The following is a 25,215-nucleotide window of genomic DNA, read 5'->3' on the forward strand; positions in this document are numbered from 1 at the left end:
TAGGGGCATCTTCCACTACATCTTCATCAGGAGAGGCCTTGCTGACCCCAACTCGAGCATCTCTAGCAGTCACCTCAATGGGAAATACCGTGATGCTTTAATATTGCAATTTCATTACTCCCCTATGTGCATACATATTCATACCTAAGGACAATTTAGAGAGAGTCATGTTTTTGGACTGTTGGAGTACCTGGAGAGAACCCGGACATGAACAGGGAGAACAACTCTATGCAGAAAGTTTCCAGGCAGTGATCTGAACCTGGGACCTTCTTGTTGCAAAGTCACTCAAAAGCCCAAATCTGCAACAAAATGGTTGGAAATAGAAAAGAATCAAGGTGCTGCAATGGCCTAGTCAAAGTCCAAACTGCAGCCTGACAGAAATGCTGTGGTGGGACATTTCCCTTCATTTAAGTGTATCATCTATCTCTTGCTCTGAATTGTGTCACATCTTTGGAAAACCGTACCGCTGTGAATAGGTGTGTAGTCTGTTGTACATTCAAGGTGGGACGTGAGACATAAATAAACTGGGATAAACTTTAAGAAAGTGTGTAAAAGCTTTAAAATGACCAGTTTATCATCTCTTTACCATTTATATGGCTGTTGCTCAGTGGGGCACCGCAGATGTCTGGCAGCCGGATTGTTGTTGTCTTTGGGATGGACTTTAATCCCCACGTTGCCAAACGAGCCGTGTATCGTCTGTGAACATGTGTGTAAAAGTTTTTAAGTGGTCATTACTCTAGAGAGGTGCTGTACCAAAATGTCTGTTTTAAGTTGCAAAGTGACTGATTCTACAGATGAAAACAATCTGAGGATAATTTTAAGGCAAAGCCGATGCTGGCCTCTTATATACAGTAGCGTATGGTCATTATGGTAACTAGTAACTTCACTGAAGGGTCTGGTTCACATTTATGTGTCCATCCACAGCATAATTTGACCTTTCCCAGTCCCTAAACCTCTGCAGTGCTGGTCCCGCCTCCAGTTCAAACCTCCCAGTATGTCTTCATCATCAAAAGCTCAAAACAGGGTAAGGTACTCCGTTTTAAGCTGGAGATAAAGGAGGAAAGAAAGGAGTGAGAATAAAAAGATCTGTAGAAGGAAAATACTTTGACGGAAGGAGAATCAGCCGCAGAGGACCTGAAACAGCAAGAAGGGAAAAAAGGCCAAATCAGGGCTGAACTGTGGAGAAAACAGGAGAGAAGACACAAAGCAGAGTTGTAAATTTAGAAAAAAGGACTTTTAGGAAGAAAGGAATAAGGAGGAACGAAGAGCGGAGAGCGACACTTTCAAGAGACGATTGAAAGCAAAAGACTAAGAGCGCGACGTACCGTCAGACAGCTGGCACTGGATCCACAGGTAAGGGCAATCCAGACTGTCTTTCTGTCCTGAAACTGTTCCAGGAGGATGTTTGAGCAAAAGAAAGGGTTAGGGTTAGACGCCACAGATCAGATACTCCCAAACTGAAACAACTCCAACATGTGTGGGCGAGACGTTTTCCTAAAATGCACAAACACCCTGAACTTGTCCTTCATAGGCTGGATTGAACGTTTTAAAACTTTTCCTTCGGGATGAATTTTTAGCCGTGGCCTTTAGAGCACAACAGCTACTTTATCATCAGAGGAGCAATTTCAAATTACGAATCCAAACCTGACTCAGTGATGGGCAATAATGCAGTTTGGTGTTTAATTTCACTATGTGCCTTGAAGCGTTTTAGGAACAAACGTTCGTAAAAAGCAGGAACAGGATCGATCGAGTTGAAGTGGTTTGTGTCAAAAGGCAGCACAGCTGTCCACACAAGTCGTTGCATTAAATTCACACGTTCACGTAAAACAATTAAGATAAAAGCTGCTAAAGTAGTTTTTATAGTCTGGGTTCCATCTATTGACTGCACCGTCGTGGTCTGTCACGAGAAAGAGTTTCACAGAAAAACATCATAATGAGGTTTTTATTCTAGGGTCACAACTGTGACCAGACATGAAAAACCCCAAATGTTTTTTCTTCCCTAAATAATAGGATGAAGATTAAATCCCTAAACATATGTGGAGCAGTATCTCTAGTTTAATCAAAAGTAAAACAATTTCAGATCTTTTTGTGTTATATAAATCCTGTACATTTTAGAAAAAGACAGAAATTAAATTAAATTCAGCCTCATCACTGCAGTCTGTGGTGCAGAAAAGTGTTCAGTCAAAGTAAATTAGTCCAGCTCTGTAAAGAATCTGTCAGCTTTGGATTTTCACATTAAAAATGGCAAACTTTTGTTAGATCCTTTTCAGTTTTTCGGGTGAAATATATTCCAACTTTTTATTTCAGAGAAAGCCCACTAGTGAATTTAATTAGCACCAGGCTGCAGAACATCTGAACTATAAACCGTAAAATAAAAAATCAAGCAAAGCTCTATCCTAAAAGCATCATATTTTATTTATTATTTAGCTTTATTCATATTTAAGGTAATTGAATCATCTGTAGCTATGATGTGTATGAGGTCAGGAAAAACTTTATTTTAGTCAGAAACCCAATCATAAAATAAATTCAGGCTTTATGAAAAATACGAAAGCAGAGTAATTTCTTTAAGCACTGCAGTCTGCTTTATTTCAGCAGCTCTTCACTCGTCGGACGGTTGCTTACTTAGTCGCAGTTTTCTTAATAATCATAATAAAAATATTAATCCATCCATTGTCTAAACCCGCTTGTCCTTGCAGGGTCACGGGGGCGGGGGGCTGGTAATAATCATAATAATAATAAAAACGTGCATTTACAGAAATATCTAAAAATCTGAAATCTTTATGCTCATCACTGGATCAGAACTTATTTGAAATTGAAATATTGAGTTATTTTATAGGTGCAAATATGTGTGTTACAAGTCTTTGTTGCTTTATTTATTTAAAAATTTGGCTAATTTCTGTTAGTGTTTGGGATTATTGGAGGGTGAGAATTTACAGCTTCATGAAGCTATTTATGTTTTTCCTCAAACTTCCAACCTTATGCGAAGTTCAAGGTCCCAGTTTGGTCCTCTCTGCTGTTGGTATCACTGTTGGAGAACCTGGAAAAGCACCAATGTGAAGCTTTAATATTTTTCTTCTCACTTGCTGATGTGGCTGCGGTTAACAGCAGATATAACACAAATACAGGGAGAATTTCACAAAAACTTCTTATGAGAAATGTAATGTAATGTAGTTTTCTATTTTTATTCCCTGTCATGTAAACTTCATGCCCTGAAACTGAAGGCATTAAGACTGATTTCCATGAGTCAGAAAGACCCCTAATGTAAATTTATCTGTTCTGTCACTAAGTAGCAGAGGTAGGACCAAGTCATTGTTTTGTAAGTCTGAAGTTTTTCCAGGTAAGTCCCGTGTCAAGTCGAGTCCAAGACCTAAACGTTTAATTTCAAGTCTTAAACAAGTCATTCGGCCATATATATAATTAAATCAGAGTAATAATATATGTAAACAATAAGATTTCTTAAACTATTTAAAAAAATCAACCAACCAGGTGGAGGAATGAACGTCAAAATCTTCAGTAAATCAGTGCTGGAGTCGATTTTTTACACAAAATAAAAATTATATCCATGTTAACCAACTGCAACAGTAGTAAAAACTAGCTTTTATAAAATGATATGAGTAACATCAGATGTGGTTCAGAGACTTGCTAACACATAATATTCAGAGGAAATCATTTCATTTGAATGAGAGACATACTGGTGATGTTATCTTTCAACAATCTGAATTAAAAGTAGGTCTGGAAACTTGGGTTTAATCTTTTTTTGGTTAACATTGCAGTTGGAAATTGTGGCTTTCCAGGCTCTATGATTAAATTATATTAGTTTTATTTATTAGCTTTGATTCAGAAGTCTTTGTGTAAGTTTAAATACTGAAAGGAAATTAAATGTTGTTGCCTCTACTTGAGTTTCCTGCCTACATGTTTTACTAATTTAAACCTATTTCTCTTTGATCACCTTGTAGTCTCTGCAAGCAAATTAAATTATATATATATATATTTTCTCTGTTGTGTTTGATTCTGAGAATTGACCAAAATCCGGCAGAAAAATTAATAAATCTAACGATGACTTAATTCAAGAAATATAATAAAGGACACTTAGTAAAATACAGCGAATCATCTTAATATTTTTTTTTCATTTCAACAGCCAATTTGCATGTTAATGAACAAAAAAATACAGTTTTTGCATTATATTGTCTTTAAACTAAACTTAACAATGCAGCATTGCTATCATTGCATTTGTCACATATTAATGAAATTTTGAAATTTTCTGTGTGTGACCTGCTCGACATGAAGAAGAGGTGAAGATCTTAAAACTTATACTTTTTGCTTCATTTGTTTTATTTATTTATTTTGTTCTAAGATGAAAAATTTCCATTATGACTTCAGGAATCTCATTACAGGATCCCTTCTTTTTTAGAGCTTTTTGTGCTGGGTCCATCCTCCGCCATGGCAGCTCTGGCAGCGTTGCCGTCACCGTCTCCAAGCTTTCAAGTGAGACTTGGTCTCAGAAATTTGCTTCTGTCTGGATATTAGGAGTTTCTGAAAGTGCCTGAATATTATGGTGCAGAGTAATGCTGCTAGTAGCCTGTCCATTGCTTGGGTGATCCACAGGCAGCTTTTCCCTTTCTTTTTCCAACTTCCTGCTGCATGGCAGGATCTCCCCACCGCTATCAGAGTCTTTGCTGTCATCATAGGATGCAAAAGAAAAGCAGGTAAACAGCACAGTAGATGCAGGACGCAGGAGGATAAAATGGCAGAGTGCGCAGCAGTCTTGGTCGTGCTCCTGGCATCATTGCAGCTTATCATTGTTACTTTCTGCTCGGTGTAAAATATGAAGTGTTTTCAAGTCAAAGGATTCAAGTCAAAGTGAAGTCACGAGTCATAGGTGTGGAAGTCCAAGTCAAGCCCTAAGTCATTTGTCGAGTCTGGTTATGTCCCAACTGATGGTTTATAAATGGTGGGCACATTCAAAGAGATCTTAATATCTTCCCAGCCTTATGGCTTTGGTTGCAGAAAGTTTCTAATCTACTGAAGGGTCCAGTGAGCACTGTTAGGGCCATGACCCAGAAGTGGAAATAACATCATTCCACCCTAAAATGGTCATGACCAGGTGGCCCCGCATAATTTCAGACCCAGGAGAGAAAATAATTATGAGAAGAGTTGTCCAAGAGCCAAGGGCTGCTTGTAGAGACCTGGAACAGGTTCAGAGGTTTCAAAGAAAACAGTAAGTAATGCATTCATCTGCCATGGCCTGAATGTTTGCACTCACCTCGCAAGACTCCACCACTGAAGGAAAAACATGTTGGAGCTTGTTTAAACTATCCTGAACAACATTTGCAAGGTCTTTAAAATACAGAGGGGAGATAATCTGGTCAGATGAGACCAAAACTGAACTCATTGGATACCAGAACACACAACATGCCAACAGCAAAGGTTGGAGGTGGGAACATCATGGTGTTTTCCAGTATATGCCTCTGGGAGACTTTATATAATGGAATGAATAAATGAAATATGGACAAAGGCTTTCTTGATAAGAAGTCTACTACCAGGATGATGACGATGAAACAAGGTTGATCCCAAAAACACACCCCCAAAGAAACCCTCAATTGGTTTTGGAGAAAGAAAATAAAGCCCCATCATCTGAGATGAATCCTACTGAAAACCTATGGAACGAACAAAAGGTCCAACTAGAAGGGACCAATCGTACATGTTTTCATTTATCTGAAAATGGTGCTGAACATGTGAAATGTCTCACTCATTTAGAAGCAGCACCTTTGGGCCAAATGTAACTAAATCAGGGAAATATAACTCCCTGCTTGCTGTCTTATTTATTGTTTTCTATTCTACATGAGAGTGAGAATTATTACCTTAAAAAAATTCACGTTGCTGCTATAAGACCCAGACTATTTTTATACATCGCTCATATATTTGCGAAAGCAGAGGCCAAAGTGCTGTACAGATAACAGCCAGAAACCAGAGAACCAAGAAAAGCGTGGACATAAAACCAACAAAAAATCAACATCCCACTAAGTATTAAAAGCCTGAGAGAAAAGATGGGGCCAGGGAGGATGTCTGGCTTATGTACAGCAGCAGATCTTTCCTGAGTTTAGGACCTACTGACAAGAGCGAAAGGTCAGCTGACCTAGAAGAACTTTATACTATTAGAAATAACCATGTGAAGGTTTGTCATAATAATATATTTTCCTTTTAAAGTTAGATCAAGATCGAGTTAAAAATAAAAAATGAACACCAACACCAGAATAAATTAAACCCTTCTTTTGTACTAACAATTGTTTATGAGACGTAATAAAAACAAAACAAAACAAAAACCATAGTTTTTAAAATTATATTAGATTAATACAATTTAAAAACAACTTTTTGAGCTTTTGTTGGAAACAAACATACTGGTATATTGTCACTGTCAGTGAGTTTTTTAATTAAAAGACAGTGAGGTCAGGAGCCTCTGTTACAGAACATTTAGCATTTATTCCCAGCTTTCACGATGGAAAATGCAGGAAAAAGATTTGAAAATGAAAAGATGGCTGCTGACCTGCTCTGATGTTTGTTTCCCTTCAACAGTTTATTAGATGTGTTTCTGAGCCGAAGAATCTGAACTGAATGAGTTGAATGAGAATAACTGTGTGAAACTGCAGCCTGATAACTATTAGATGTAACTGAACAGCTTCTATGGTTCAGCTCCGTCCCGCGGGGACCTGCTGGGAAACCAGACATTTTCAGCAGCAATATAAATAAAGATGGCTAGTGAAAGAGGCAGAATGAGAAGCTGATGGGAAAAATGTGTTTGTTTTCTACTACACTCATGTTGTACAGGCTTTAATGTTTTAATGCTGGTCCACAAGGTTGTGAAAGAAGATGTTCCTGACTAAACTAAAGCATTTACTTTAAGATGTCGTCTTGGTTGGTAGAAAACTACATGTTTAAATCCAGTCTGATCCCAGGAATCTGGCTTGTTATTTTACAGTTTTGTTTTGTTGACTGATTTCATCTTGCTCAACGTGTTTCTATCAGGTTCAGTTAAAACTGTCATTATTTTATTGAAGGCTTCATGTTCTCCTTCATTCAGTGGTGTCAGTTTATGCTGTTTCTACTCGCTGGGAGTTAGTTTACTGATTTCTCTCAGTTTAAATCATTCCCAGGGACATTCTGTCCTGTTCTGTGTACTTTATGGGATTTTATTTGATTAAATAAGACAAAGTAGCCCCGCATTGTCAAGAGGTCAGAGACTCATTCATGATTTTCATATTTTCTACCAACAGAAATCCGTGGCATGCATTTATTTTTATTATTTGGATGATTCTCGTCCATGACTCCAAGTTATGTCACATATTCTGACTTTGACTAGGCCATTCTAACACATAAATATGCTTTAATTTTAACAATTGTCCTGCTAAAAGCTGAACCTCTGCTCCAGTTTTAAGTAATTTGCAGCTTCTAATGGGTTTCTTTTCCTGGATTAGCATTTCTTACACATGAATATGCTTCATTTTCCTCTATCTGAACTTTAACTGAGAAATGACGATGGATAATCTAAATGATTCTAGTAGAAGGAATTCCACACAAACCTCTCTTCTCACAGCCTTGTTCTTTTCTGAGCAACTGCCTGCACATTTGCACATACTTTTGTTGTTTTTTATCTATTCCTCTGAGTTTTCTGGTGTTTCTTAAATCATTTTACTTCAAAACGTATCAGTGCTATAGAGCGCGTCACCCTGATCTGTTTGCAGGAACATGTGCTCCCTGTCAGTGTTGAAACCCTGTGGGGCTCAGATCTTTATAGTGGAGTCATAAATGACATGATCCACTCAGTATGTGACTAAACAGCAAGGTCAAAAGACAGAACAAGGAGATGTTGAGTAATACTCGCGCAGTCATGAGGGTTCTGGATAACTCTGTACGGAGGCATTAAAAAGTGTTTCCTCTTTGCCTCTTTCATGTTTCAGTGAAATCCTCAAGTGATTTGTCCTCAAACAGATGTTTTTATGGCTTTGTAAAAGGCATGCAGCTTGTTTTTGTTCTGCTCTGATCACAAAACCCAAAATGTTTAGGGCAAAATCAGCCACAGCGTTAATCCCCCCTCCTGTTTTTTCCCGAACATATCATCAAACTTCTGAAGAAAAATATATTTTTATGTCGAAGAATGAAAATAAAGGAGGTTGGATTTAAATTATGTAAAATATAATGTAGAAACAGCTGAGGACTCTGTTCTCACACAGAGTCAGGACAGATCTAGGAAAAAACCCATGTTTCCTGGAGAACACCAGAACTGTCAGAGCGGGTTACTTTGGGAAGTTTAAGCCTGTTTTCATTAAGAGAGAGAAAACCCTCAGCCAGCCAGTGTAAAGACTGTTCCTGCTGCTTGTTGAGTTGTCAGTGAGACATTTCACTCAGATAAATAATGGATGCAGTGGAAGTCAGAGGTGTGGGGACTTGAGACTTGCAACATAGTCGCTTGGTCCCAGCTCTGGTGGAAGTATAGATAAATGAATCAGAAATCTAAACCAAACAGATTTTAAACTATCAAAAGTTCCATCTAATAAGAAAATACTTTATAGGAGCTCTCCATTCAGCACCAAAACATCATAATTAAACCAATTCAAAGATGCACTTCATATTTTTATGCTATTTCTAACAAGGACTCATCTTTTCAGACTGTTCTTCAGTTGTCTCTCGTTGTCAGAAGTATCTCATGTGATAAAAGAACAGGACTGGTGCGATCTGATCTGGTTAACCTTTTAAAAACCAAGGTTTTACATGGTCACTATCACCGCTGGCCTCTTCTTAAACACAGTGAGCTTCATGCTTGAAAAGAAAATGTTGGGATGTTGACTGAAAAGACAACCCTCAGATATTCTGCTGAATGGATCTTATCTCAGCCACAAATTCTCTCCGAAAAACAGCCGTTTTCCTCTAAAGTATAAAAGAACAAATAATTTACAGACCAAACCCTGAGATCTATCTGTTAATGTTTGATTTGTCAACTTAATTCTGCTATTTGCATGTGCTGCTTTCACGTTCTACCATTAAAACAGTCATGGTAAATGTAAGCTGAACTGAAGAAAGCACCTCAGATGTTATATGAAGTGCATCATAAAGCTCCACCAAATCTGCAAAGGTTTTTGTTTAACTGTAATCCTTCCAAGTAGTTATGTCTTTCACATAATTTCATTGTAAAATGTAACTACCCACTTTGATCAAGATGGCGCCGCAGATGGTCGCCTCGGCGTGTTGGTGCGCATTGTTTTGTTTTGTTTTTTGCTTTAAAACGGTCTTCTGTGATGGTACCCGGAGCTCTCTCACCAGAGAAGAACTCATGAACATCAGGGCTACTACACCAGAGGAGTTATTTCCCACTTTTCTGCCTACTGTTCTGGAATTTTTGGACATTCTGGTTAAAGGTGCGCTCACCTTTGATCACGCAGTGAAACGCCGGAAGAGAGGGAAACGGGCTGGGGTGCTGGTACGTCTTTGCCAGCGTGGACTACAAACACCATTACCTGGAATATTTCTCTCTAACGTGCGCTCACTTCCCAACAAAATTGAGGAACTACAACTGCTGTTGGGGAAAAACAGGGACTTTTATTCATCGGCAGTTTTGTGCTTCACGGAGGCGTGGCTGTGTGGATTAATACCGGACTCTGCGCTGCAGCTGGCAGGATTCCAGCTCTACAGAGCGGACAGAGACACGGAACTCTCTGGCAAAGCGAAAGGTGGAGGAATCTGTTTCTACCTCAACAGTGGTTGGTGCAACGACGTGACAGTGATTCAGCAGCACTGTTCTCCAGACCTGGAAGCCTTCATCATAAACTGTAAGCCTTTCTATTCCCCCCGTGAGTTCGCTTCGTTCATCCTGGTCGGTGTTTACATCCCGCCACAAGCTAACGTGCAGGTCGCACAGCGCATGCTCGCCGACCAGATACTGAGTGTGGAGCGGACCAACCCGGACTCCTTAGTTATCGTCGTTTGCGACTTTAACAAAGGTAATCTGACCCACGAACTCCCCAAATATAGACAGTTTATAAAATGTTCGGCCAGAGAGGACAACATTCTGGATCACTGTTACACCACCATCAGAGACGCTTATCACGCCGTCCCACGTGCTGCACTGGGCCAATCCGACCACATCATGGCCCACCTGATTCCTGCTTACAGGCAGAAACTAAAGCTCTGCAAACCTGTTGTGAGGACGACAAGGAAGTGGAGCCGTGAGGCTGTGGAGAATCTCCAGGCGTGTTTAGGCTGTACAGACTGGGATGTGTTCAGGACTACTACCAACAGTCTGGACGAGTACACAGAGGCTGTGACTTCCTACATCAGCTTCTGTGAGGACACCTGTGTACCATCATGCACCAGGGTGAGTTACAACAAAGACAAACCCTGGTTCACAGCTAAACTCAGAAGGTTAAGACTGGATAAGGAAGAGGCCTTCAGGAGTGGGGACAAAGACATATACAGAGAGGCAAAGTACAAGTTTGGCAAGGCAGTGAAAGAGGCCAAACGACTGTACTCTGAGAAGCTCCAAAACCAGTTCTCAGCCAACGACTCTGCGTCTGTCTGGAAAGGGCTCAAGCAAATCACCAACTACAAGCCGAAAGCCCCCCACTCCATCAACGACCGACGCCTCGCCAACAACCTGAACGAGTTCTACTGCCGCTTTGAAAGACAAAGGGACGGGACAGTCCTGCAACCATCCCCCACGACGCCCCCCAACACCTGCAGCCACAATCCACCACCCCCATCTCTCCAACCTCAAGAGGGGCCTTGATACCTCCAACCCCCACCCTGAAGTTCCCCCCCACCAGCCCCCTACCCACGCCGAGGACGGCTCTTTCCATCCAGGAGATGGACGTCAACAAACTCTTCAGGAGACAGAACCCCCGGAAAGCTGCTGGACCGGATTCTGTCTCACCAGCCAGCCTGAAGCACTGCGCTGATCAGCTGTCTCCAGTCTTCACAGACATTTTTAACACCTCACTGGAGACATGTCATGTGCCAGCCTGCTTCAAGTCTTCCACCATCATCCTTGTTCCCAAGAAGCCAAGGACCACAGGGCTTAATGACTTCAGACCCGTCGCCCTGACCTCTGTGGTGATGAAGTCCTTTGAGCGCCTTGTGCTCTCACACCTAAAAGACATCACCGACCCCCTCCTGGACCCCCTGCAGTTTGCCTACAGAGCCAACAGGTCTGTAGACGATGCAGTCAACCTAGCCCTTCACTTCATCCTCCGGCACCTGGACTCCACAAGAACCTACGCCAGGATCCTGTTTGTGGATTTCAGCTCTGCCTTCAACACTATCGTCCCAGCTCTGCTCCAGGAGAAGCTCGCCCAGCTGAGTGTGCCTGACTCCACCTGCAGGTGGATCACTGACTTCTTGTATGACAGGAAGCAGCGCGTGAGGCTAGGGAAGCACGTCTATGACTCCCTGACCATCAGCACCGGTTCCCCCCAAGGCTGTGTTCTCTCTCCTCTGCTCTTCTCCCTGTACACCAACAGCTGCACCTCCAGTCACCAGTCTGTCAAGCTTCTGAAGTTTGCGGACGACACCACCCTGATTGGACTCATCTCTGATGGTGACGAGTCCGCGTACAGATGGGAGGTGGACCATCTGTTGGACTGGTGCAGCCAGAACAACCTTGAGCTCAACGCTCTAAAGACAGTGGAGATGGTTGTGGACTTCAGGCAGAACCCAGCCCCACCTGCCCCCATCACCCTCTGTGACTCCACAATTGACACTGTGGAATCTTTCCGCTTCCTGGGAACCATCATCTCCCAGGATCTCAAGTGGGAGCCAAACATCAGCTCCCTCATCAAGAAAGCCCAGCAGAGGATGTTCTTCCTGCAGCAGCTGAAGAAATTCAACCTGTTCAAAGACTATGATGGTGCACTTCTACACAGCCATCATTGAGTCCATCCTCACCACCTCCATCACCATCTGGTACGCCGCTGCTACAGCCAAGGATAAGGGCAGGCTGTTTCAGCTGCTTTCAGCACAGTTCTCCCGTAAAGCTGTCTGTATATTTGATCAGAATGCAGAAAGCAAGTCACATAGCAGAGACAGACCTGAAGCTCCAGCTGCTGCAGTGAGAATCCTCGTTGGGTTATTAGGGAAAGCACATGTTGGGCTTCCTCTAAAAATCATAATCTATAAAACCGTTTTGCAACTTTTTGGATTTTTGAACGACAGACTGCACAAACTGAAGCCACAAGACTCACTGGCACAACACATACAGGTCCTTCTCAAAATATTAGCATATTGTGATAAAGTTCATTATTTTCCATAATGTCATGATGAAAATTTAACATTCATATATTTTAGATTCATTGCACACTAACTGAAATATTTCAGGTCTTTTATTGTCTTAATACGGATGATTTTGGCATACAGCTCATGAAAACCCAAAATTCCTATCTCACAAAATTAGCATATTTCATCCGACCAATAAAAGAAAAGTGTTTTTAATACAAAAAACGTCAACCTTCAAATAATCATGTACAGTTATGCACTCAATACTTGGTTGGGAATCCTTTGGCAGAAATGACTGCTTCAATGCGGTGTGGCAAGGAGGCAATCAGCCTGTGGCACTGCTGAGGTCTTATGGAGGCCCAGGATGCTTCGATAGCGGCCTTTAGCTCATCCAGAGTGTTGGGTCTTGAGTCTCTCAACGTTCTCTTCACAATATCCCACAGATTCTCTATGGGGTTCAGGTCAGGAGAGTTGGCAGGCCAATTGAGCACAGTGATACCATGGTCAGTAAACCATTTACCAGTGTTTTGGCACTGTGAGCAGGTGCCAGGTCGTGCTGAAAAATGAAATCTTCATCTCCATAAAGCTTTTCAGCAGATGGAAGCATGAAGTGCTCCAAAATCTCCTGATAGCTAGCTGCATTGACCCTGCCCTTGATAAAACACAGTGGACCAACACCAGCAGCTGACACGGCACCCCAGACCATCACTGACTGTGGGTACTTGACACTGGACTTCTGGCATTTTGGCATTTCCTTCTCCCCAGTCTTCCTCCAGACTCTGGCACCTTGATTTCTGAATGACATACAGAATTTGCTTTCATCCGAAAAAAGTACTTTGGACCACTGAGCAACAGTCCAGTGCTGCTTCTCTGTAGCCCAGGTCAGGCGCTTCTGCCGCTGTTTCTGCTTCAAAAGTGGCTTGACCTGGGGAATGCGGCACCTGTAGCCCATTTCCTGCGTTTTCTGCCACACTTTTTCCTTCCCACAGACTTCCCACTGAGGTGCCTTGATACAGCACTCTGGGAACAGCCTATTTGTTCAGAAATTTCTTTCTGTGTCTTACCCTCTTGCTTGAGGGTGTCAATAGTGGCCTTCTGGACAGCAGTCAGGTCGGCAGTCTTACCCATGATTGGGGTTTTGAGTGATGAACCAGGCTGGGAGTTTTAAAGGCATCAGGAATATTTTGCAGGTGTTTAGAGTTAACTCGTTGATTCAGATGATTAGGTTCATAGCTCGTTTAGAGACCCTTTTAATGATATGCTAATTTTGTGAGATAGGAATTTTGGGTTTTCATGAGCTGTATGCCAAAATCATCCGTATTAAGACAATAAAAGACCTGAAATATTTCAGTTATTGTGCAATGAATCTAAAATATATGAATGTTAAATTTTCATCATTACATTATGGAAAATAATGAACTTTATCACAATATGCTAATATTTTGAGAAGGACCTGTACAGCTGCAGACAGTACAACAAGGAGAGATATTGGCTGTTGAGTTTAGCCATGGACTTTGAGTATGATCTTTAAATAAAATCTGACAGAAACAACTTCAACGTCCAATTCACTGATGATCAGTTGGACTCATCTCAAAAGGAGATGAGGCCGCCTACAGAGAGGAGGTCCTGAAGTTGACAGCCTGGTGTTCAGACAGCAACCTGGCTTTGAACATTTTGAAAAAAGCTTTCAGGAGGAGGAAAACTGACCCAGCCCCCCCTCTACATCAACAGTGAGTGCGTGGAGAGGATCCACACCTTCAGGTTTCTTGGTGTCCTTATTTCTTCTGATCTCTCATGGACAGACCACATCACGGTGGTCATCAGAAAGGCTCAGCAGGGTCTACACTTCTTGAGGATCTCCAGAAAGGACAACCTTGACTCCAGTCGACTGCTGACCTTCTACCTCTCGTCCAATGAGAGCCTGCTGACATGGCAGCTGCACTGAGGCGGACAAAGCAAGGCAAGACGGCACAGAGAATCGTTAGTTGCCCTCTCCCCTTCCTGATGAACATCTCCACCTTCTGCTGCCAACTCACACCTTGGCCTTGGACTGTTTTGACCTGTTGCCCTCCAGGAGGCGCTTCAGGTGCATCCAATCAAAAATCAGCAGGTTAAAGACCAGTTTCTTTCCAGAGTTACCCACCAAGAGTTTACCCCAAGGAACTCCCTTCCACCAACAACTTTGCAATATTTATACATATTTATTATTCTGCTGTGTGATTTTCCTACTGTGTTTTTTACTTTATTCACAGACATCTTTGCTTTGCAAGGAACAGCTTTTTAATGTCATTGTCTCTTCTCTTCTCTTCTTCTAGGCAGATCAGATAATAATCTTGTCTTCTCAGGTCCATGTACAAACCTTGTGTGGTAAAGTTGCCTGTCTCCACCAGTTCAGTCAGGAAGTGGTCCTCTGGTACCAATGATGTTCCCAGAGACTGTTTTGAATTGTACAGACTGGACTGCTTTACTAGAGCCACATGATGATAACATGGATGTAGACAGGAGGTAGGACATTTTCACACAATACATTTCTGTAGGCATACAGTGAAGCGAAGAGGGTAAAGTGCTTCCCAAATAATAAACCCTGTGTTAGAATTAAACAGTTTCTCAATTGGAAGAAGCTGACTTTCAAGGATGGTGACAAGGAGAGGGTCAGGGAGGTCTGCAAGATCTAAAGAGGAGACTGAAACAGGTAAAGGCAGACTACAAAAAGAAGCAAAAATAATATCAGTGAGGTGTGGAAGGTGAATGAGAAACATCACAGGTTATTCAAAGAAGAATATTCCAGTGGTAGATGGAGATGAGGCAACAACTTCAACCTGTTCTTTGGTGGAGGGAGCGGTGCAAAATCCTACCCCTGTACCACAACCACTGCCATTCCCTCCCTCTCACCCATAAGGAGAGCAGCAGCTGATGCTCCTTCCCCACTTCCACTGTCTCCTGGTGGTAACCTGCCTCCTGTTACAGAAACATTTCCAACAACACTCTCTGCCAACTACCACTGCCTTTACGATAGATGAGGCGAGATTAGAGCTTATAGGAGACTATGTACAGGGAAGGCAGCAGGCCCGGATGGAGTGAGTCTGAAGATCCACAAACAGTGCAGATCAACTCGCTGTGTCCCTCCAGTGGATTTTCAGCAGGAGTCTTAAACAGGCATGGTTCCAGTACAGTGGATGCGTGTTATATTGCGCTGGTGCCTACGGTTGGACTACAGAGCAGTGGTCTGTGACGTGATGGAAGTAAATTGCCCCCTGACCTCCTGGATAACAAATGGTAAATGGCTTGCACTTGTATAGCATTTTACAAAGTCCCCAGAGACCCCAAAGCGCTTTACACTACAATCAGTCATCCTCTCATTCATGCATTCATTCACACCGACAGTGGTGAGCTACGTCGTAGCCACAGCTGCCCTGGGGCACACTGACCGAAGCGAAGCTGACATGCATCGGTGCCACCGAGCCCTCTCACCACCATCACCAGGCAAGGAGGTTGAAGTAACAGCATATAGGTATAGATATAGATTGTTCACTGGATGGGTGATAAACCAGCTAAAACTAGAACAACTTGTTGGCCTTTTGCTGTAGACACATATATTAGATTTATGTGTGACCAGCGATCTGAAGTTTGAAGGACATTGGTGGCAGAGGACTGGAGTTTTGGACCCTTGTTGTGATGTGATGAACTGTGAATAACATTGAAGGGGAATGAATACTTTTGCAAAGCACTGTAGCAAATTCCAGCAACGAGTAGATAATTTAGCCAAGAAATCTAACAAGGAAGCATAAATGCTGATATCAAATTTTGTATGACAGGAAGTAATGAAACCCAAAAATTTGGGATGAGGAACCCAAAGAGTCTTTATTAGCTGATAGCATCAGCTGCTTCCAGAGTCCAACAGGCCAAAAAGTCCCGATAGGACTCCTTCATCAGCCTGACAGCATCCCTCACCACCGGTGTCCACCAGCGGGTTCGATGATTGCCGCCGTGACAGGCATCAAAAACCTTCCGACCACAGCTCCGGTTAGCTGCCTCAGCAATGGAGGTGTGGAACATGGATGGCCCACTCAGACTTGATGTCCCCCACCTCCCCCGGAACATGTTTGAAGCTCTCCTGGAGGTGGGAGTTGAAGCTCCGCCACACGGGTGAGTGAGGCGGATTAGTGATTATCATGAAATTTTATTTGAAAATCATCTCTGAACCAAATAACATGGAGCTTGGATGAATCTTCCCACAAGTAGTAAAGTTGCAACCTGCAGTAAAAAATTAATTTCACACAATACAATAGTCTTAGAGAGTTGGTGAGAGAAGGGCTGCATGTTTGTTATTTGTCTTTCTGTCCAGTTCTAATAGGGGTAGAAACAAAAATATTTTTCCAAGAAGAGTTTCTTTTCATTATTCATCTGTTACAGTAAATTGTGTAAAAACAAACAAAAGAAAACAATGCATAGTTTAAAAAATGTGTTTTAATATTCTAAAAGAAGTTGGTTGAAGTTGGTTCAGGTTGTTAAAAAGATGATTTTAACAACTTTGATTAATTAACGCTGCATGGTGGCGCAGTTGGTAGCACTGTTGCCTTGTAGCAAGAAGGTCCTGGGTTCGATTCCTGGCCTGGGGTCTTTCTGCATGGAGTTTGCATGTTCTCCCCATGCATGCGTGGGTTCTCACCGGGTACTCCGGCTTCCTCCCACAGTCCAAAGACATGCCTGTTAGGTTAATTAATCACTCTAAATTGCCCTGAAGTGTATGAATCAGTGTGCTTGGTTGTTTGTGTGTTGCCCTGTGATGGACTGGCGACCTGTCCAGGGTGTACCCTGCCTCTTGCCCATAGACTGCTGGAGATAGGCACCAGCTCCCCTGTGACCCACTATGGAATAAGTGGTAGAAAATGACTGACTGACTGATTAATTAACATTTTAAACCAACGTGTTGGTAATTTAAAACAAGGTTTTCAATTAGACAAACATACTAAGAAAGAAAAAACTATATAAATATAAAGCACATGTTTTTCTCAATCTTTTTGTAATTATTTGCGTGTTGATCAAATCTTTGCTAAAGAGCATAAATATGAATGAGTCTATTGTTGTGTTTCCAGGACTGTAAAATAACAGTTGATCTGCAGGATCATGTGATTCAAACAATATGGAGAATGTTGTTTTAGGATGAAAACATATTTTTTTCTCTTAGTCAGCTGAAATCTTTGTTTTTGTTGGGTTTTCTTCCTGTCAAGCCTCCAATTTAACATCATTTTATTATAATTTTCAGTTTCACACATTGATGGAATAAATACGGAGCAATTTAAAACTTGACAGCTGTAGGATGGAAACATCCACTGACAAACAACATATGTGTTCATGTGTTGAAAATAATCCAGCAACACTGCGGGTCAAACAAGTCTTTGTCATCTCCTAAAATACATTTTATTTGCAGGCACTTTTCAGGACACTCACGGTCACCGCACAAAAGCAGCGACATAAATCACAGAACCAAGAGTCAGAAAATAAAAAAACTAATAATGTACATTAAATAGGAGAAATAAGAGACTTCAATGAAAGCTAACTCAGGGGCAAGACATTTGTCACAAATGTTTAAAACAATGGGTCTTGAGGCGGGATTTAAACATGCCCAGCAAGTCGGTGGAAGATCCAAAGTAAGGGGGTGGCTGAAAGCCCATGGTGGAGATGTGAGCTGGAGGAACAGTGAGGCTGATGGATGATGAGGATCTGAAAGTCCGGCTTGGTCTGTGAATGTGAAGGAGATCAGTGATATATGAGAGAGTGAGGTGGTGGATGACCTTGAACACGTGATACTGAAGCCAGTGTAGCTGCTAAGGAACAGGAGTGATGTGATCGGAAGACGATGATGATCCGGGCGGCCGTGTTCGGAACCAGTTGTGGTTCATTGACAGATGTGAGGGAAAGACCAGACAGAAGGTAGCTGCAGTAATCTAGATAGGAAGTGACAAGGGAGTGAATCACGGTGAAATAGGCAGATCAGATGGCATTACTGATGTGGGATTTAGATAACAGGGTGCCAAGGAGGGTGACACCTAGAGTCTTAATTTGATGGGATGGTGAGACGGTTGACCTGTGTAAGGGTGGATTTGGAGCCCATTAGAAGAACCTCTGTTTTATCACTGTTAAGTTTGCGAAAGTTAGAAGAAAACCAGGATTTGATTTCCAGAAACCAGTCGGAGAGAGAGGTAGGTAGGAAGGTGGAGGTAGGTTTGGACAAGAGGTACAGCTGGGTGTCATCTGCATATTGAACTTTCAAAAAATATGTCCAAGGGGGAGGAGATGATGATAAAAAGTATGGGGCCGAGACCAGAACCTTGGCAAACACCCGAAGAAAGAAGAGATGGCTTGAATGTAAGTGTTTTCAACTGGATGAACTGAGTGCTGCCAGATAGATATCAAGAGAACGAGTTTAGGGGAGTTTCTGAGAAACAAATAGATTCCAATACGTGGCGCTGGGTAGGAAAAGGGTTCAAAAGCTGCACTCAGGTGAAGGAGGTTGAGGATGTATAGGAGGCCGGAGCCTGCTGCCATCAGGAAGTCTTTTGTTATTTTGATTAAGGCTGTTTTCAGGGCTGTGAAGGTAGAAGCCAGACTGGAACTGTTCATAAAGGTATTTTCCTTGATTCTTAGAGAAAAAGGGGAGGTTTGAGATGGGACAAATGTTACTGAAGTTGAGGAGAATAGGACTAACTGCAACAGATTTGAATTGGGAAGGAACGCAATCATAGGCGAGGGAGAAGTGGATGATGGGAGTTATCTAAGGCAACAGGGAGAGAAAACAGGCTTTAACCAGAGAGCCAAGAAGAGAGTTGAATTGGCAGGTTGATAATTTAGATTTCTGAATGAGCTGAGATCTATCAGAAACTGAAAGAGGATGGAGAGTAGTAAATTAAACGAGATGGACTGGAAGCACAAAGGGAGATGAACTGATGGTATTATGGGGGGTTAGTTGCTGGTGGATCTGGTCTATTTTAGCACTGAAAAGTTACATTGCAAGGTTGCACTGGTCAGTAGAGTAGAAGCGTGGAGGGAAAGAGTGTGGTGGGCACAGGGAAGTGGTAACCAGAGAGAACAGAGCCAGTGTGTTCCATCACCAGCTCTGAATAACTTTACATAATATTGGGATTTGGAGAGGAGAAATTGTCCTTGTGAAGAAGCAGATGATTGTGGTATTCCACAATGTGACCAGAGTCCGTCTTTCCTATAGAGGTGTTCCAGTTGGCATCCTTTGGCTTATGTAGATGAGATGAGAGCCTGGTATCAAAATGGGCAAAGAAGACAGTCTGGGTTTTTAGCGGAGCGAGTGAATCCAGCAGTGAGTGAAGACTCTAGTTATAATGGAACCAGTTCATCTGGAGTAGCTGAGAGGTTGGTGCTAGGAAGACTGTCAGTACCTAATGTCAGGGATATTAGATTAATGTTTCCGTCCGGTTGCTGGTGTCTCTGCCCGCTGGTGTATTGGTGGTTCTCGGTATCCGGGGCTTGGTGCTTTGGTGTGTGCCGGCTCCCGGTGGCTGCTTGCTGGGGCCAGCGTAGACAGCTGCCGACGGGGCCTCTGGGCTCGTCACTGCAGCTCCCTGGGGCTTCTGCACTGTGGCTGCTGGGTGGTTCTGTTGAGGCTCCCCTCTGCTCTTCTCTGGGGGGGTTGCGGTAGTTCCGGCAATGGTCCTCCTGAGGTTCCTGTGCTCTGGGGGGCCTTTTGATGTCTGTGTGGGTCTGTTTGGGGTCCAGGAAGGCAGGTCTGTGGCTCCTCACACTCGCTATTGCATAGAAGGAGAAACCTTGTATACACAAGTGTGTCCACACTTACACCCACAGGTGTTTGGATTCAGGTGTTAACAGATACACAGATGTTATTAAGCCTCAGTTCCCACCAAATACATCTTGCATTCATTAGTACTGTGCAGTTTTCGGTAACATTGCTGTTGTTAAATATGTTTCTGCAGGTGTAGAAGCAGTCTTCCAGTATCTTGTAATCTCTCCATCCTTTCTCTCCTCTATTCTTCTCTCCTTCTCTCCCTTTTTCCTTTTTGCCTGAAATCTCTCTTAATTGCTTCTTTTTTTCCTTTTCAGTTCTCTGTGTACGCTGCAATTGAAATAACCCCAAAGCAGTTTCTAATAGTCTAATAACCAGTTGTTTTGTATAAATATCAGCATTGGCATTAGAGCACTAGCCCTAATGCTCCACTTGTGAAAGTAAATCTGTTATAAAAAGTCATGTAGAGGTTTTGTCTTAGACAGTGACAGATTGGACTGAAATCAGCCAGGTTGTTTAACCACATGGTTGATGACTGGATACCTAGCCAACAGCTATTCAGTTGATACGCTAGAGCTGACCGAATGCTCTGCCTTTTCTCTGTTGGTCTGAGTTGGACATACAGGAAGTGAAACTGCAGGCCAGGCGAGAACACAGTTAAAAAGCCAGTAGAAATTCAGATGAGATGAGAAAAAAAATCACAAAAAGAGAAGGAAAAGCTGGAGATGCGCTGGCGTTCACACTAAACTCAATAGATCGTCTTTAAGAACAAGAGTCTTTTTGGCCTGATGAGTTTGGTGAATGCAGAAAAGATATCAGTGACATGTTTTCCTCTCAGCCCTTGTGCATGTTTGTTTTAAGCAGATTCAAAGTATGTGCTAACAGTAAAACGTGTGTTACCCAAAATAGATCTAAAGGATCTCATTATTTGTTGTCTTAACAAATAATGTTGCATCTTTACTACAGAAAGCTTTTGTTGATGTCTTTTTTCCACTTTCCAACATTCTGTGGTTGGGTTCATGGCTGCAGAACTCCAAGAAATGAAGTCCAGATGTCCCTGTGCTCATTGTTTTTCATCAACTGTGGCTTCTCCTTGTAAACGTTCTGCGTCTTCACCGGGGTCTGCCCCCTTTCAAACCCAAAGCTCCCACAATACATCCTTTTTCAGATTCCTGAACATCTTTGTCTGGCTCACTTTACTCTGAGAGCAGAGGTGGTGCTACATTTACAGCCGTGAAAAGCTATTTTACTACATTTAGCTACAGCTTTATTTATGTAGTTCTAAATTAAAGGTCAAAAAGGGATCAGTGTTTACACATGTGCTCTGACCGAAGCAGAGAGGCAGAGTGAGCGGTGTGGTAATTTTTTCACTGTGTTGAGCAGGTAGCGGTATATATATATATATATATATATATATATATATATATATATATCTGAAATTGTTGAATAGATTAAAAGCACATATTGTGAGCCATGCTCAAGTCAGATAAAACATGTGGGAGGGGTGAAAATTTGTGTGCCAGCAAGACAACCCACAAATCTGACCCAGTTACACCAGTTCTACACGAGCCAAGAGGAATGGGCCAAAGTCTGAGCAAACATTTGAGAGAAGCTTCTTGAAGGAAGCCTAAAATGTCTGACCCAAGTCTTTTACCAAACCTAAAGAAAAAGTATGAAAATGTCTGAATCTAAAGAAAATAAACAATAAAATCTCACTCATTATTCTGGCTTTAAGCAAACAGAAATTATGTTTGTTTCAACTTTACATGAGACAGATGAATAGTTGACAGGCATCTCTTCCTTTTGTTCCAGAGAAAGATGCATGCCCTCCTGATGCTGGGCTGCTTTGTCCTCGCTGTAACACAGTACTGCCCCGGTTCAGCCCACATGATTCCAGATGACAGACTGTCTACAAATAGGGTTGTTGCTTCCAATGCTTTGTCTCAGAGCCTTCAGATAGACCCGCCCCCTGTTGTTATTGTGGGTAAATATGAACTCCCGTGTTTGCATCTTCATTTTAAATCCAGACTTTCACTTAAAGTGAGTATTAATGACTTTTAGAGTAATATTAACCTTTTCTGTTAAAGTTTATTTAATATTAAGCCAGTGCCATTAATATTACCAGTGATGAACCAACACTGATAGATTTAAGCTTTCTTGTTTTGTCTTTCAGAGCTGACGAAATCTGCAAAGAAGAAAGAAAAAGCAAAAAAGCAAAAAAAGGTTGGTGTAAGTATCCTCAGCTGTTAAATATTAACAACAATAGAAAATGAAGTTCATATTACAATTTAAAATTTTGGATAATGTATGTTTTGCTGATGCGATTACAAACACAGCTGTAAATATTTTAATAATCCTGCCCTCTGTTGAATATTCCAGAATATATTAATTTCACACCAGCTAACAGGAACTGTGCTCCTGCATACCTTTATTGTTGGGACAACTGCAGCTAATTGCAGATTTTTGTCTTTTTATTTCTGTTTAACAATTATGGGAAGGATTTTATCTAGTATTATTCTAGTGTCTATGTGGCTATATCGTAATTTCTAACTATTTTAGATATCACCTGTATTTTGATTTTGTATGTACAGTATGTTCCTATGTTATATAAGGTTTTAAGAACTTTTGTATTTTTTTTACATTGTTTTACATAATTATTTCCAGTGTTTTCTTACTGAACTAAACTGCTTTGTTTCCTGATTTCAATTATCAGTTTCTTTTTGTTTGCTTGTTTTTTTTCCTCACTTTGATCCATTCTAGTATTTTTCCTGTTTATCCATCAGTTTTTATTTTCTGTGAAGTACTTTGTGTCACTCTTGTTGGTAAATTGCTCTTAAAATGGAATGAGTTTCAATTTTGTCTAAATTAAATGGTATCTTTCTAATAACTGTTCCCTCCTCTCTTCTTTCTCTCAGAGTAAAATTGTGAGGAAACGTCCCCCTCCTCCTGCGAACTGCATCCCCCTCTGGGGAAGCTGTAAATCACCAGGCATTGTGTGCTGCGACTTCTGCGCTTTCTGCCAGTGTCGGCTCTTTAAAACTGTGTGTTTCTGCCGAATGGGGAACCCCCGCTGCTAAACGGGCAACTGAGGGCCTGCAAAGCTCCACATCACTGCAGTCCAGCTTCCAGTGAGAGGAAAACACATGCAGTGAGTGGTGAAAGGTGACTCACTTCTCAACCTTTATTTGTAACTTTGCCTAAAACTCACAGCATGAAAGCACTTTATCACAGAAGACTGCACCGAAGTGAACTGTACAAAAACTTAACAGAGTGTAAGGCTTTCAGCACTGCTATGAAACTTACAAATTAAAGTTTTGATGTTTCTTTCCGCTGAGCTTCTAGCACACATACATGAAATTATTATGATCAGGCAGTTTTATATGTTATGTTTAAACATTCCATATAATATCGTAATTACAAGGGGTAATAATATTATGACACGTGCAAAAATAAAAAGCCTTTGTGGCCAATTAATTCTGTTGTCTGTACTTCCTTCTTTCTTAAATCCCCTTTTCTGAAACAGTTTGGCATAATTTGCTAGTTGGCAGCGAGGAAACACTGAGGACCGAGGTGAAACACAGGCACAGGCTCCTTAATGTCTGTTCTTTGAAAGGGATTGGCTCACATTCACTAGCTGATCCACAGGTCTCTGGGTTTCAACACTTTCTCTGTTATGGATGATGTGCAGATCCTAGTTTGCCACTGAAATTATTTAATAGTGAAAACATGTATATTTTCAATTCAATTCAATTCAGTTTTATTTATATAGCGCCAATTCACAACACATGTCGTCTCAAGGTTCTTCACAACAGTCAGGTTCATACATTCCAATTAATCGTAACCATTGAACAGTGCAGTCAGATTCAGCTTTTTATTCAAATTGGATAAAAAGTTTTTCTATCTAAGGAAACCCAGCAGATTACATCCAGTCAGTGACTTGCAGCATTCACTCCTCCTGGATGAGCATGTAGAGACAGTAGACAGTCACTGGCGTTGACTTTGCAGCAATCCCTCATACTGAGCATGCATGTAGCGACAGTGGAGAGGAAAAACTCCCTTTTAACAGGAAGAAACCTCCAGCAGAACCAGAACCAGGCTCAGTGTGAGCGGCCATCTGCCACGACCGACTGGAGGTTTGAGAGAACAGAGCAGAGACACAAAGAGAACAAAGAAGCACTGATCCAGGAGTACTTTCTATGGGAAGGAAAAGTAAATGTTAATGGATGTAGCTCCTTTAGTCGTTTCATCTAGAAAGAAAGAACAGATAAACTCTGAGTCAGTTTTCAAGGTTAGAGTCTGAAAGAGAGAACATAGAGTTAGTCACAGTAGAAGCTCAGTCAGTAGCCATGTCTAGGAGAGAGAAAGGGTTAAACACTAAAAGACAGGGCCATGTGGATCATCTGTAGAAGGTGAGCATTAAGTTGTTGCCAGCAGAAGCTCGGACAATTCCCCTCTCCAGAAAGGTGTCACAGGCAGACACAGAGCCAGGCCAGGTGTAGCTTCTAGGAAGAGAAAAGAGAGAACAATGTTAAAAGCTGAAATAACAGCAAATAATGCAAAATTGGAGAGTAGTGTGAGAATGTAGCGAAGAGGGTGAAAGTGGTCATTATGTCCTCCAGCAGCCTAAGCCTATAGCAGCATAACTACACAGATACTTTCAGTTCAGATTATTTAGTTAAACGGCGCTTATCAGAATCAGAATCAGAATCAGCTTTATTGCCACGTTCGTACATACAAACAAGGAATTTGCCTCCGGTACACTTTGCTCTTTTGTTCTGTTTTTGCATTACAGAATATACAAATTTACAATTTTAAATTTACAATGTACAATATACAATGTACAATGCAATATTCTGCATTACAGAATATACATATTTACAATGTACAATATACACATATATAATAAAAAGGTGCATTTGCAACATCTGTATGCTGTTGTTTTGTACTCTATTAAATGTTCATCAGAGAAACAGCTTGGGGGAAGAAACTATCTCTGTGGCGGCTGGTTTTAGTGAACAGTGCTCTGTAGAGGCGGCCTGAAGGTAAAACTCTAAACAGTTTATGAGCAGGGTGTGTGGGGTCGGCAGAGATTTTGGCAGCTCTTTTCTTGACCCTAGACCTGTATAAGTCCTGGATGGAGGGAAGGTCAGCTCTGATTATTCTCTCTGCAGTCCTGATTATTC

General features: G+C 41.7%; 2 protein-coding genes across 3 annotated transcripts in view; one reads left to right on the forward strand and one right to left on the reverse strand.

Annotated features, from left to right (window-relative positions):
- Positions 1 to 25,215, reverse strand: part of LOC124856956 (nuclear factor 7, ovary-like) — a 605,901-nt gene that overhangs the window by 377,851 nt on the left and 202,835 nt on the right. The gene's annotated exons all lie outside the window — the stretch shown is intronic.
- asip1 (agouti signaling protein 1) lies at positions 1,007 to 23,506 on the forward strand. Of its 2 annotated transcripts, none has more exons than XM_047347977.1 (4): positions 1,007 to 1,353; positions 21,845 to 22,016; positions 22,206 to 22,261; positions 22,948 to 23,506. In XM_047347977.1, exons 2-4 carry the CDS (start codon positions 21,851 to 21,853, stop codon positions 23,107 to 23,109), a joined length of 384 nt encoding a protein of 127 aa, XP_047203933.1. In that variant the 5' UTR covers positions 1,007 to 1,353; positions 21,845 to 21,850; the 3' UTR covers positions 23,110 to 23,506. The 2 variants fall into 2 exon arrangements, with proteins under 2 accessions (XP_047203933.1, XP_047203935.1); XM_047347979.1 differs by having other exon boundaries at positions 22,206 to 22,255.

The sequence above is a fragment of the Girardinichthys multiradiatus genome, chromosome 20, assembly GCF_021462225.1.
Source record: "Girardinichthys multiradiatus isolate DD_20200921_A chromosome 20, DD_fGirMul_XY1, whole genome shotgun sequence".
NCBI lineage: Eukaryota > Metazoa > Chordata > Actinopteri > Cyprinodontiformes > Goodeidae > Girardinichthys > Girardinichthys multiradiatus.